The 15,149-nt window shown below is 39.7% G+C and overlaps 1 protein-coding gene and 1 long non-coding RNA gene across 2 annotated transcripts; one reads left to right on the forward strand and one right to left on the reverse strand.

Moving 5' to 3' along the window:
• The first annotated feature begins 1,548 nt into the window (after nucleotides 1-1,548).
• On the forward strand, nucleotides 1,549-7,212 carry LOC115789443 (uncharacterized). Its single transcript, XR_004020699.1, has 3 exons — nucleotides 1,549-2,001; nucleotides 3,140-3,446; nucleotides 6,051-7,212. It is a non-coding gene; the product is annotated as an uncharacterized LOC115789443 (long non-coding RNA).
• A 5,574-nt stretch (nucleotides 7,213-12,786) lies between these two features.
• LOC115789499 (claudin-23-like) lies at nucleotides 12,787-14,438 on the reverse strand. Its single transcript, XM_030742943.1, has one exon. It carries the CDS (start codon nucleotides 14,370-14,372, stop codon nucleotides 13,539-13,541), a length of 834 nt encoding a protein of 277 aa, XP_030598803.1. The 5' UTR covers nucleotides 14,373-14,438; the 3' UTR covers nucleotides 12,787-13,538.
• Nucleotides 14,439-15,149: the final 711 nt, after the last annotated feature.

Genomic DNA, 15,149 nt, shown 5'->3' on the forward strand with positions numbered 1-15,149 from the left:
ATGTCTGTTTCTACCATCTGTGAATGCCACGCTTTTTTTTTTTTTTAGGTCATTTGTTTTGACATTGTATACATTTGTTCCTCATGAGAGCTCTAATCATTCATCAGTCATGTTAATGAGTTTTAAACAAAAACTTAGCTCTTTCATTTTGCTTCCTGTTTTCCACCATTTCCGTCTCCCACTGAAACATCAGTTGTGACTCCTGTTTTTGTCGTTCAGTCTGGCTAAAAGCTCGGTTTTATACAGAAACCAAAAGTGTGCAGGTTTTTAGTTTGACAGTATTGCTGTCTGTTCCAATACTGTAAGTGAGAGCAAGAGAAATGTCAATAAAATATGATTATTTGTAATTATTGACTCAACATTTGTAGTGCTGAAAAACACTGGACAAGCTAGAACTATGAAATGCTGAAAAATTGACTACCAAGATTCAATGAACTGTACAGCTTACTAAGCCTTGGTGATCAAATAACCTCATTCAAACGAGGGTGTGTGGAGTTTAAGAAATGCTGTGCATTGTTTTGACTCCACCTCATACCAGAGCCTGAGAAAGCAAACATGTCCCTAACATTAACAGCTCTTGCCTGAGGTGTATGGCGTTCCTTTCATGCCTTTAGTATTTATTTATCTTATTAGTAATGGGTTTTTGTTTTTTTTCCCTCATTTACCAGGACATGTTCTTTAATGCACATGTGTAGGACTGCTTTCTTGCATTTGGCATCTCATCTCTGCTCCATCACCATCCTGTTGGATCAAAAGTACAACTTCCTCCAGTTTAGCTAACTTTATGTCAAGTTTTGACTCCACCATACAGCTATCTTCATAAGATTATGATCACCCAGAGTCTTACAGGTCCTCCGGGGACTTAAGCCATAGATGCAGAACCAGGCAGCACTCTATAAAGTCTTTATTTTTTTTAAGCCCTCCCCTCCTTTCTAATGCCCTCCCAAGACTCTGTTTTTAGCAGTGTTCTTGCAAAATTGCTGAAAATGTTTGTAACGTTATTCTCTAAAATTTTCAAATGATTTCAGTTCGACATATTGAAAGCAGAAATGGAGCAGAAATCTAACTTTATGTCAGAGATGGCAAAACAGTCCACTGAGCAGCTGTGCTGCAGTAGCCAAGAGATAATGACTGTGATTTGTGTTGACTAAATTGTGTGTGGTAAGACCCAGTCAATGAACAGTTACATTCTATGATCACATGCATGGTACTGTGTTGTTGTAAGAGGCTTCAGTTGGCAATAACATGGCTTGAAAATAACGTATTTTTTTAGAATGTTCTCTAGAAATGCTTAGTTTTATTTGCATGTTGCCCATCCTCCCCTTACATGGAGCTTCAGCAGGTGCATAGCGAGTGCATTAACGTCTGCATGTTGCATGGAAATGTCAGTCTTGTCAAGTCTTGCTGAGTCCCGAGTCTCTTTGAGTCCTCCTACATGTTCTGACTTGTCGTCTAATCCTTCCATCCCCCAAAGAAACACACCTACTGTACTTAGTAGGGTGTGTGGACTCCTTGTCATGCTTTTCTTTGTCATGTTATTTTCTCATTTGGTGTCGGCCTATTTACACAGTGGGTCATTGTGTCAAATGTGTCTCACAAATGACATATTTTAGGTCCCAGGGATCTCGGAGCATTGGGTTTTGTGAATATTACTATGATTTCACTTAGAGTTGAAGCGGACAATTAGTTTCCACTCACAAGTTTCTACATCCATGTCGGCGAGATTAGGCGTGAGAAAGTGTGTGGATATGACTGCTGATTGAAAGATAAAGGACAGGGAGGAGGTGATTTAGTGTGTGTGCACGCGTGCCTGTGGAAAAAACCAGCAGGTATTCACAGCTCCTAGCGTTTTTTCTTCCCGCCTTCTTTTTGTTGTACAGTATGGTCTCTCGCTGGAAGAGGAACTTCACAAACCCACGGCACACCGACACCTGGACAATCCCACAACAAAAAATTCCACTGGCAACATTTTAGGATACAGCAGCGTACTTCTATGCTTCTGTAAGTATATACATACTTTATTTATATTGTAATATGTTGCCATGGTGTGTTAGTCTGTGCCTGCCTAGAAGCTAGGGGAGAACCAGAATAACAAGATGCTTGTTAAATATAATTTCCCCATCACCACTTGCTGATCACCAAAAATGCCACACTGTAGATGTTTGCTTCTTTATTCACTTATGCAGTAGATTTATTGCAGCCTATTCCACGGCTTAAAATGGTGCATTCAGAATCTAAAAAAGCAGAACTAGTTGAACATATGTAAATGTTACTACTGCAGTGCTCACTGCACGCATTGGTTTGTTCAGTACTTTAGGTTTAGCTAAACACTTGTTTGTTTGTTTTTTTTTGTTTTTTTTAAATCAATCGATGCAGACATGGCTGAGGAAGAGTCAGTTTATTCTGTTGATTTGATGATTCTACTAAGTTACTTAGTACTTAACAGAAGCGTCATATTAAAAAATACACCTGAGATGTGCAGCCTTCAGGCTGTTTTGTGCAGTACTATGTGCCTATGGCCAGGATATTATGCTATTTTTAGTTTTGGTCATTTGTATATGATTTAAAAGTAAAATGTGTTTGAGGGCAGGGGATAACAGCACCTGTCTAGTAGTTCTGTATGTAACTGAATTTTCCTCCTATTTACACACACAGTACAGTTGTTCTCTTTTTTTTTTTTTTTTTTTTGGTTTTTTTTTTTGTTTACCTGTATAAAAACCCTGTTTTCCTATCAAAATGATCACTGGTCTGTGGTGTAAAAAGAATCTGATAACCGTAGCTAGTAGTTACATCAGAATTATGTTTCCACAAGATCTTGCCAATCAGGCATGTTAGGACAGTGTGAAAAATCAATGCGGGCATACTTTTTCATGCTTGATGAGTTTGTATGTGGTGATGTTTTTTTTAAATTTATTTTTGATACAATACAAAAAGGACAAAATAATTCTATTTTGTCACATTTCAAGCTTATTCTACTTGTGAATACTAGTGAATGCTGTAGTAGTAGAGGTAGTAAAAGTTGGGAGATCCGTTTCAGCTCTGCATCCTTGTCATGCTTTCCTGTTGAAGTTTAGGGTGTGTCTCTAACTATTCACCTCTCTTCTTTCCTATTCTCCTCCCCCTTTTCTCCCCTGAGTAGTCCTCCTTCCATTGAATCTTTCATCTAAGATGATCACCCCTCACTTTGGTCCCAGAACAATAGACAACATGCTCGCCTGCAGACAGTCTCGTTGCAACAGCCATGGTACCTGTGTTACTCCTCCGGGGTCTGGTACAACTCTAATATGCAACTGTGATCTGGGCTACAAAGGTGACTCCTGCATGGACAAGGTCAGTGAGGCAATAAGCATACCTTTGACCCTGAGCGTGTTTGTTGCCCTCATTGGCCTGGTGATCCTGGCTGTCATTGCTGCCAAGTTCCGGCGGAGACGGTGGAAGAAGCAAAGGTACTGACATACTGATAAATGCCCAGAGGTTCTACCAAAAGATTTTGGGTGTGTTAAGTAGAACTAAACTTTTAGACATTAGAGAAAAAATTATTCATAACCATCTCAAAGATTTATCTTCATGTTCGGCTGCTTTCAGCACTGCTGGTATTTGTTTAGACTTTTTCGCTCCAGTTGATCTTTCGGAGTTAACTTCAATAGTTACTTCCTCCAAACCAGCAACATGTTTATTAGATCCCATTCCTACTAGACTGTTCAAAGAAGTCTTTCCAATTATTGATGCTTCTCCTCACATACAAGGTCTTGAATAATCAGGCCCCATCTTATCTCAAAGACCTCATAGTCCCATATCACCCCAACAGAGCACTTCTCTCTCAGACTGCTGGCTTACTTGTGGTTCCTAGGATACTTAAGAGTAGAATGGGAGGCAGAGCCTTCAGCTTTCAGGCGCCTCTTCTGTGGAACCAGCTTCCAGCTTGGATTCAGGAGACAGACACCCTCTCTATTTTTAAGATTAGGCTTAAAACTTTCCTTTTTGATCAAGCTTATAGTTAGGGCTGGATCAGGTGACCCTGAACCACCCCTTAGTTATGCTGCTATAGGCCTAGTCTGCTGGGGGGGGTTCCCACAATAGAGTGTTTCTTCTCATTCACCTTATTTACTTTGTTTATACTCCACTCTGCATTTAATCATTAATTGTTATTAATGTCTGGCTCTCTTCCACAGCATGTCTTTTCTCTCCCCTCAACCCAACCAGTCGTAGCAGATGACTGCCCCTCCCTGAGCCTGGTTCTGCTGGAGGTTTCTTCCTGTTAAAAGGGAGTTTTTCCTTTCCACTGTCGCCAAGTGCTTGCTCATAGGGGGTCGTTTTTGATTGTTGGGTTTTCTCTGTATTATTGTAGGGTCTTTACCCACAATACAAAGCGCCTTAAGGCGACCGTTTGTTGTGATTTGGCGCTATATAAATAAAATTGAATTGAATGGAACAAAGTTTTTTTTTTTGTTTTGTTTTTTTTTTTTTGCATCCTTGTCATTTGATTTGACATTATTTCTTTTGGGGTCAAAACTGTTATCAATGTGTACTTTTCTAGAGCTACAGCAGACCTCCTATAAGAATTTTTTAAAATTTTGATCAATAGAATTTATAAACTTTATATTAAAGATGGATGTACCTTAGTGTGACATCAATCCAGCAGTTTGTGGACTTCTATGATGAGCATTTTGGTCACTACCATTTTATTTATGCATTTATTTATTGCAAACATGTTTTAGGTACTTGTCAATCACTTGGGACATATGTTACAAAGTGATCATTTTGTGATTAGAGACTAGCTCCTGAGACCATGAACTCTTCAAAATTATTTCTTGCAAGAATAAATCAAGTGAAAGTAAGTTTCTTATAGATTTCTGTGCAATCTATAAGATTGGGGTTTTTTTTTTGGAACTAGAGGAGATTCCTCCTGCTCTTTGTTGTAAAGAATGCAGGTCTGAGACACTTTTCAGACCTGGAGGCATAGATGCCATAAAAGACAGCACTTGTTACTTCCAGATCATAAAAATGAAACCAAGTTGGCCCTAAACCTTCATTCTTTCTAATGACGTAAAGTGTTTTTTTTATACACTTGATGGGACTAACAATTGTTTTGTCACAGCAGAGCTACTTAGATTAGTTAACTGTGTTCAGCAACCCATAATACTGCTTGGTTGTTTTGTCGGTGACATTTTCTTGGGATCTCTATGTTCCTTTTGGCTGAAGTTTCAGACCCAATTAAACCCAGAATATCCAAAAACTCACTGGGATGTGCAGGTTCCTCTGCAGGCTGTTTATTAGACACATTAGTTACACACAACACAGACAAAAACCAAAATATAGACAGTAACATAGTTGAGTCTAAGATACGCACAGAGAAGAGAAGAGGGAAACACAGAGACAGAGAAAGATGCAGAAACAGGAAGGAAAAAGGACAGGAAAGAGAAAAGCCAGAAGTGAGAAGCAAGAAGAGAGCCCAGACAAAGAGCGGGCCACTGTTTATATCCTACAGATGGTAACTGCCCACTTGCCTTTGACCCCTCCTAATTTACATAAAGTCTTAACCCATGAAACTTGAATCCCAAACGATTGTCTTTTGGCTATATTACACCTATTCTAAAGTCACATGTTTAAGGCGTACACATCACAGGGGTACCTTTTGGTTTATGACAGTTCAGATGTCTCCATGATGAATCCCATTTCCCTTAAGCATATGCTGAGATAGCACCCCTAGTGTCATCCCACACAGCCAAGTTTTATCTCTACCCCCTTTTGGGCACAAGAACAGAAGGCGGCTACTGCCAGTGGGAAAGGCTCAGCCAGTATATGGTACGAAATGTTGAATGGGCCTCTGCTAGCAGTAGGGAAAGTATAGATGTAGTAGTAGTAAAAAAAAAATCACTACAGTTTGTTTGGGGTTTTTTTTTCTTTTTTTTTTTCTTTTGGATGTGGTTATTCTCATTTTTTCCATTGTCTTTTCTAAACTAACTAATTGACTCTAGCATCACTAAATTCACATATGATGAACCAAATTAACCAAAAAATTCAACCTGTCTCTCTGTGTTTTTCAACAGGAAACTACTGGAACAAAATGCCGACGACAACACTCCATGATGTGGATAGCTGTCAAATAGATCTATTTTGATGTACTTTGGAGTTTGAATTGTGATTACTACTGTACAACTTACACTGCAGCATCCCAGAGAGTCAAACACTAACTTCACAAACTGGAGTCCAAAGGCATATATATCCAGGCATTGACTCTGGGATGTTGCAGTGCAAGAGTTTGAATGTGCAGTGCAAATGTCTGTATTCTAATCAACATCTGCTTCCTTGATCCCTTTTTTGAATGCTAGAGCATGCTTCTGTAAGTATTATAAACTGACACTTGCTGTATTTAGTAAAATAATGCAAATGTTCACTCATCAGTTACTCTCTCCAAAGGAGCTGAAGCTTAGTTTAAGTAAAGCAAAGGGGGTTGCTATATTGATAGTGAAGGCTTCTTACAGCCATGACATTCAAGGTGACTTTAGAGATTTAAACACACATCAGTTTTGTATCAGATAGGGCAGAAGTCGATTTGGGTTCGGGGAGTGTCCAGTCCCTATGTCTGATGTCATTTCCGGGTCCAAATACTCCTAAATAAACAGCAATGGCATAACCAATGACTGTTCACCATTAAAGATGATTGTAACATACCTTATCAACTGCAGCCATTTCCGTTTGACTTTCTCATCGATAAAATGACAGCTTGAGTGAAAATTATTTTGAAAGTACCTCTATGTGTATAATGAACAATGAATTGAATGTATAATGAATTATAGGCCTCAGCTCCAAAGGGTTTCTGGGATATGGCCCTCCAAACATTGGGTGCCATACCCTATATTTGACCTCGTGAATCATTGTGGTGTCTGTACTACCATGCTAAAGTCTGTGTTAAATGCATGTATTGTCTCTTCTTCCTTAAGGGTTCATGCAAAGGAAATTTGATTTCAACATCCTGCACAAAGAGGCCCCCTTTGCAGGCTCTCTTGCTCCCATATAAGGAATTGTCTATATGTCCACTATAGGTTAGGGGGTTGAAGCTGTTTTCATAGCCATATATGGAAAGTCAGGATGTGGGGGTTTGCCAACACTATGGTGTATATAATCTGTGTGATCCCTTTGTTTAGTGAGTTAGGAAGATTGGGCCTCCTCTCCCAGGTGGCAAGAAGCGCCTGTTTTGATATTGTCTTTTCTGTAATAAACTTTGTATATGCATTAAGACTTTGTCAGCGAGGATTTTTCCCAAGAATACACATCCACTCAAGAGACGGCTAATTTACTAATATTTCAACAGGCAGTATCTCCCACATGAATAACATGCTTAGCCTGAAAATTGGTGTCCTGGGTAATTTTGGCCCCAACTTTCAGAATCTGGATTCACAAATGTTGTATCTTCTCTCTTTCTCAAGTTATTAACCCCTTCAAAACCAATATTTTTCAGGCGAAAATACAAAATTCAGATTTCAAAGTCCTCCCATGATTCCAGGATCTCTCTCAGAGACCACTTAATGCCATATTCCTATTATTTCAGGGCAGCTGTGTGTGTTTGGGGAAGATTAGCTCTGTAGAAAGCATAAAATTGGAATTAAGGAACTCACAAAAGGGTTCTGGGTGAAAATGACTTTTTTGCTTATTTTTGCCTGTCCGGTTGGGCACCTGGGCAATTGCCCAAGGTAATGCCACTTGGTCAACATAATTTTACATATCTTAACTACATTTCCTCAAAAGTTCTACTTGTTTTCTCATGTCCTTCTTTGTTTTATAATCATTGCTGTTAAAAAGATTCCAGTTATCTTGTATAAAATTTTGTATTTCAGTGTAAATAGACATGAATATTATACCAGACAGTTAACAGCAGGATGATTTGTATTCCCCACAGCAAGAACCAATCCAGCTGAAAGAACAGTTTTATAAAAGGCTACGAAGACAACACAAGAACCCACTAAACCCAGATGTTAAAAAAGGTAAATGTTAATATGAGCTTATGTTTGTATGTGTTTTTTGTTTGTTTGTTTTTTAAAGAATGTTATGGTGGGTATGTGTGTATGTTTTCATGGTGCGCTGTCAAAATGTGAAGATTTGGAGCTGAATTGCTGCAGCTGATGGGGACCTTAATAAACTGAACTGGTTTGCTTTAGTTCTGATTTATGTCTGCGATGCATGTGGATGTGTATAGACACAATCCTGCATGACTGACAGCAACATGCACGTATCGTATGGATGGTTGGAGAGTGGTAGGAGCAGAGTTCAGTCTGAGCATGTACTACATGTAAAACCTGGTACTACATGTGCTTTTAAATGAGTTCCAGTCATCTGTGAATCTCAGCCTGCAAAATGATTGTCACTCAGTAGATTTCTGGACCTGTAAAGATGAAAGCCACACAGCATTCCTGTTGGTCCTGAATAAGTAACCAAGTTCCTCTGAGTATCCAGTGTTAAGTGTCTTTTGTGTTCCTTGTTTATGTGCACAGCTGACTGCGTTACTATGTTATTACATGCCTTTCACCTGGTAACTATGACCGGACATTAGCAAGACACAGCTTTCTTTTATGTAAGTAAACTGAACATCAATAACACAACATCAAAGAAGGTACTCCACTAATAAGTTTCATTAATATCTGCCCATCAGACCTCCCAGGTAAGATCGCAAAACAATAACTTTACCGTGATATATCATCTGCCATATACAATACTCAATCCTAATAGTATTATCATGTTTGTCTCTTTTATTTTCTGAAAAAAGTACACACTAGGTTTACTGATACATTTTGCAGCTGTCAGTTTATCCTGCAGGGCTTCATGATTTATCATTGAGCATAGACGTGCGTCTTTGTGCATTTTTGTGCACCTGTTAAACTTCCGATTACACGATAAAATCATCTTCAGTGTTTACCAAACTCAGTCCGAAACGATGGCTGTGAATCTTACAAACTGACAAGCTAACAGTGTTTGTTATATAAGGAAATGTGTCAACAAGGAACAGGAAGCATCTGCCTTCAGAGTAGCACTATGTCAACAGCTGCTGCCCTACTAAGGAACAGACTTTACATGTTTGTTTTTACAGACGGAGTCATTTGTATCATTGCAAAAATGAACTGCAGTACTTCCAGAAGCTGATTTTACAATGCAAAAATATGAAACTTGAAGATGAAGACTTTTTGTGGACTCGAAAATATTCTTGCACAAATTCTTTGTGTTTTGTTATGTATCAGTAGCAGAAGCTACTGGTTGTCTGTGTGTCTGTGTTAGCCCTGCGACAGGCTGGCGACCTGTACGGGGTGTACCCTGCCTCTCGCCCTATGACAGCTGGGATAGGCTCCAAGATGATGACTATGTCATTCCAGGGCTGTATGCTTACTTTAGCAGGTGGCTGTACTGGTACAAGCAAGCTAAATATTTCAGTAGAACAAAAATAATTTAGTAGCACACACAAGTGCAAAGTTTGGTATGTTTTATTGGTCTAAAACATTTAATACTGGTCAGAAATGTATTTATGCAGGTTGACCGGAAATAGAACTGGTTCCTTAATTAAACAACGTTCTGACATGAAAGAACCCTCACAAATAACGTAATGAACAATTTATTCACTTTTTAATATCAATCTTAAGTAAAACAAAAAAACACCTATTAAAATATGCCTATTCAGTTTGAAACTCTTTGTTTGAACAACAAAAACATCTAATAAATAAAAATATCGATAAAATTATAACCAACAGAAATACATAAAAGGGGACTCACTGACGACACCGTGTGCTGTAGCATTTTATAGCCCTGCATTTAATAACTGATCAAACAGGTGCCGGAGCACACAAACGGTTAAAAAAAAAACATTAACCCAGCCTGCCTAGGCCATGAATATGGCTTGTTTATAACGTTATAAACAAGACATGTTCATGGCAAAATTCCCGATTTACCGCCCGTTTTACCGCTCCTGCCGCTGCCTGCGGGAGGCATGCCTCCCGACACTCCGTTCAGAGGGCGGCGGGGAGCGCAGTATGTTGCGCCTTCAAAATAAAAGCACGCAAGTTAAAGATTTCAAAATCAAGTATTTTTCTCCTCCGCTGTGTAATTTTTGGGTGGGGAAAAATGCGCCTGTATGGGGGCGATGACACGTAACAGATGTTGGATGAAGTTGTTGAAGTTGCTCTTTTTTTAATTCTAATTGAAGTGCACTAACCTTTAGTTGTTCAAAGCTTGCATGAAAATATCAGGCAGTTTAGTGCAGGCACTATGGTGAAGTTTATAATAATGGATCTTGTTGGACTAATGCAGTTGTGGTTTTCACATTTGATGACGGGATTTGTCAGGGGCCCAAATTCCGCTTTGTTCTGTCTAGTGGTGGGAAATCAGCCGTGATAGCTCGTGTAACATCTGCTTGCGTCTTGTTGAATTCAGTTAGCTAAAAGAGAAAAGGGAGAGGCAAAGCCACCCATCTACTAAGTAAACACCAAGGCTATTTTTTTATTATTATTCCCTCTGTTTTTCTCTTCTCAGAATCAGAAATACTTTATTGATGGAAGAGAGAAATTTCTGTTATTACAGCTGCCATCATTTAGCACCGAGAAAGAATAAAACCACTTACTAATTTAAATAAATTATAACCAAAAACACACTAAATTTGAGTATATACATCTAAATGACTACAATTAAAAAATCTGGAACATAATGTGTATACAGGTGCTGGTCATAAAATTAGAATATGAAATTGTTGATTGATTTCTGTAATTCCATTCAAAAAGTGAAACTTGTATATTATATTCATTCATTACACACAGACTGATATATTTCAAATGTTTGTTTCTTTTAATTTTGATGATTATAACTGACAACTAATGAAAACCCCAAATTCAGTATCTCAGAAAATTAGAATAGGCCTTTAAATGGTCTCTCAATCTAGTTCTGTAGGCTACACAATCATGGGGAAGACTGCTGACTTGACAGTTGTCCAGAAGACAACCATTGACACCTCGCACAAGGAGGGCAAGACACAAAAGGTCATTGCCTAAGAGGCTGGCTGTTCACAGAGCTCTGTGTCCAAGCACATTAATAGAGAGGCAAAGGGAAGGAGAAGATGTGGTAGAAAAAAGTGTACAAGCAATAGGGATAACCGCACCCTGGAGAGGATTGTGAAACAAAACCCATTCAAAAATGTGGGGGAGATTCACAAAGAGTGGACTGCAGCTGGCGTCAGTGCTTCAAGAACCACCACGCACGTATGCAGACATGGGTTTCAGCTGTCGCAGTCCTTGTGTCGAGCCATTCTTGAATAAGAGACGGTGTCAGAAGCATCTCGCCTGGGCTAAAGACAAAAAGGACTGGACTGCTGCTGAGTGCTCAACAGTTATGTTGTCTGATCAAAGTAAATTTTGCATTTCCTTTGGAAATCAAGGTCCCAGAGTCTAGAGGAAGAGAAGAGAGGCACAGAATCCATGTTGCTTGAGGTCCAGTGTAAAGTTTCCATAGTCAGTGATGGTTTGGGGTGCCATGTCATCTGCTGATGTTGGTCCGCTGTGTTTTCTGAGGTCCAAGGTCAATGCAGCCGTCTACCAGGAATTTTAGAGCACTTCATGCTTCCTGCTGCTGACCAACTTTATGGAGATGCAGATTTCATTTTCCAACAGGACTTGGCACCTGCACACAGTGCCAAAGTTACCAGTACCTGGTTTAAGGACCATGGTATCCCTGTTCTTAAGACATTTTTATGTTTTTTCTAATAGTGTTTTTCCCATTCAATTTTTTCACTTCAATTTAATCAGTGGGAGTTTACCTCTTCATTGGGGCAGTGTCAGTGCACAAAGGACTAATAAAAACAATCTTACTCATGATTGAACTCTGTACCACTGCTGTAGTATGCAGCAGGTCCTGCAGGGAGAACTGCACTGTCCTTTCACAGAGTCTGATTTATTTACAACAGACTTAGTGGAAACTATAGAGAGAGAGAAACATTACTTGCATTTTCACCTCATTTCAAATGCTAAGGCAGCTGAAACAAAACAGATAATGTTGTTGGACAAGATGAGCATAGAAACCAACCTCTCAGACCGGTCAGACTGCATTATCTGTATACTTAAGACAGCAGACTTGGTAAAAGGAAAAATGTACACTGTTTTGATAAAAGTATTTGCTCGTTTGATTTCGCATGCTTATGAACATGAGTGACATTCCATTCTTAATCCATAACCTTTAATATAACTCTTATGGCAAGGCTCTCCACCAGTGTAAGGAGTGTATTTATGGGAATTTTTGACCATTCTTCCAGAAGGCCAGCTCCCTATTTCCTCTCTAATTCATTCCACTCTGTAGTGATCGACTCTGCAGAAAGTTGGTTAATATAGTGCATATCACTGTAAAATATATCATGTCCCTGAGTGTTTGAAAGATATCAATAATGACATTTCTTTACCTGAATAGGTATGGCACAGCAGTGCACCATGTAACATGTATGACTACAGATTATTAAACATATTGCCAAGAGTTATGACTCTTCCAAAGCCATGCTATAAATAAAGTTTTGGTGACTAGCCCAATACTGATTGATGTACAGTCAGTATTGCAGCAGCACAAGCCACCATCATTCATACTATTATGGATTTTTCTTTGTTGGAATTGCCTTAATTTAGCTACATTCAATCCAAATTTCAGTTTTGTTTTTTCACACATTTGCCAGCAGAAAAGACTTCTGTCATGTTAGAAAAAAAAACTTATAAAATATAAAAAAAACAAAACAATATATATATATTTAAAAAAGGACTAAGTCACATTGTGTTAAGAAACAGAGAGCAAATTTAATTAACAGCATTTGTATCACAGATTGAGTACAATATTAATCACTTCAGGGTTCAAGGTGAAGGAACCTGTTGCCCATCCAGATGTGCAATAACTGTAAAGTGCATAACAATACAGCATTTACATAAAAGAGAAAAAAAGGGGGGATATGTATTGTTCGAGCTTCCTTGAGGATGAGGAATATTTCCAGGTTCAGTTCAGAGACACATTTGACAATCAAAGTTTACATAGCTTTTCTTCAGGCTAATTAAAATAATATTTTTCATGAATCAGTCTTTATGTAACATGCAACTTTTTTTTACTCCTTCCAGTTTCATATTATTCATTATGCATTGAACAGCAGTGCTTGACTTAGAAGCTATTACAATGATAATTTTACTAACCACAGTAAGTGGGTCTGATCCATCCACAGTCACATTAAAAAAGCAGGTCAGACATACACCAAAGACATTGTTCTACTGCTGCGCAACTTTTAATAATGAAACACTTTAAAACTCTGCAGATAAATCTGCTTCACTTATCGGAGTTTTCACAACTATCTGATATCCAAAGTAGATTATTTGATTTCTTACCACTGACTAAATATTTTATGGTCCCAAAATATGTGCTTTGTTCAAAGTATACTACTTTGTCGCATTTATATGTTTTATGTTATTGCAGTAATCTTAATAATCCCCACTCAGTCCCATTTCCTGTGTTGATGGTCAGTTGTGGGGAATACTTTTGGCTTCTCACAGGTCGGCATCGAAGGGTCTGCTGTTGACGGTGTTAACTGACCGGGCAGCGGGGCTCTTGGCCCGTGGGAAGGACACATCGTCATCCATGGTGTCCCTGGAATATGGGACGCTGCTGCTGGCGTTGCTCATGGCCCGACTTATGTTCGGCACATCAACGCGTCTCGCCGGTCTCTTAGGTTGGCTTCTACGTGTGACCTCTTCGATCCGCACCTCTCCTCGGTTCTTCCCTCCGCAGCAGCGGCAGATCCCAATGAACATAACGAAACCGCCCAAGACTTCAAATATGCCGCCGATGTAGCCAAGAACGATGGAGTAGCCGACCCTCGGAGTGACCCCTGCTGGATTTGCTATACCCGTCGTTGTGATGTTTGGGGGGGAGTAGGTGTACCAAGAGATTGGTATGATGGTCAGTACGCCTGAGCAAAAGATCAGCAGTCCACCCAAACCGGCAATTACCCAGTTAGGCCTGTCCTTCCAGCAGCGGACCCCCGGGATGGCAACAGCCAGCCCGATTATTGTCACGACGAGAGAGGCCACCATCAAACCCTGCGCGGACGTTATTATCTTATTTTTGTAGTATTCGGTGTCCGTCTGGCCGCATTGAGTTGTCGTGGATGTTGTGGATGCTATACAAATGTCAAAGATTCCTTGCTCATAGTACTGGTCGCTAGGTATATTATTAACATTAGTTAGAGTCCTCCAGTTTGGGGCCACGGTCGAGGTCAGGTTCAGAATCCAGCCGCAGGGAGCCAAGACCATCCCAAAGATCAGGATGCCCGGAGTGCGCAAAGACAGCCGTATCCACTCCTGCGTTGCTCGCCGCGGCATGATTGCGGTTGTCGGTGATGTGATGTGTGTCTTCTTACTCCTAAACACGCTGTAGTAGCTAATTTCTAAAGGAGCGATCAGTTTTGACGGCTTAAACTTAAAAAACAAGTCCGACTGAAACTCAGCAGTGGGCGGGCCTTTTTCCTCACCTGCCCGCCTCTGTTCCCAAATAGGACAGGTGTAGCGTTGTGTGCAAATGGGCGGGGTGCGTTTACATCTTCACCTGCAACTGCAAGGGGGAGGGGGGAGAGTTTCGATGAGGCTTCTTGTCGTGCCAAAGACTGATAAGTGATAATAGATGAGAAAGATATGGATTTTTTTCTTGTAACATTATTTTAAAGTTGCTTTCTGAAGCGTAGCCCCTACACAGAATAAAGGCTTATGCATTTTATGATTATACAGATATCCGGTTGCATTAAAAAGCATTAAATGGTAACAAGGTTACCCTTAATACAGCAAATGTTGGACAAAAGAAGACACCGACGAGACTTCGGGAGCATCAGTTCAGGAAAACATGCTGCAGCTGCTGCTGCTGGCGAAAAAGCCATTATCTTATTATAAGAACGTCATTCCAAAATTCACACTGAAACTTCCCATCAGGTTTATTAATATATAAGAGACCTGGGGATCATTATGACGTTAAGTTGAAAATGCCAGGATGCCGTGTGGGAGCCATAATCAGTAAGAATGTAGTTCTGCAGCAATCTTTGAGAGCAGCTCGAATACCTTTCTGCCTCGCTGTCTTTGTTTTCCTATCCCCTGTCTCTCTTTTGATGT

Source organism: Archocentrus centrarchus, chromosome 12, assembly GCF_007364275.1.
Source record: "Archocentrus centrarchus isolate MPI-CPG fArcCen1 chromosome 12, fArcCen1, whole genome shotgun sequence".
NCBI classification, from domain to species: domain Eukaryota; kingdom Metazoa; phylum Chordata; class Actinopteri; order Cichliformes; family Cichlidae; genus Archocentrus; species Archocentrus centrarchus.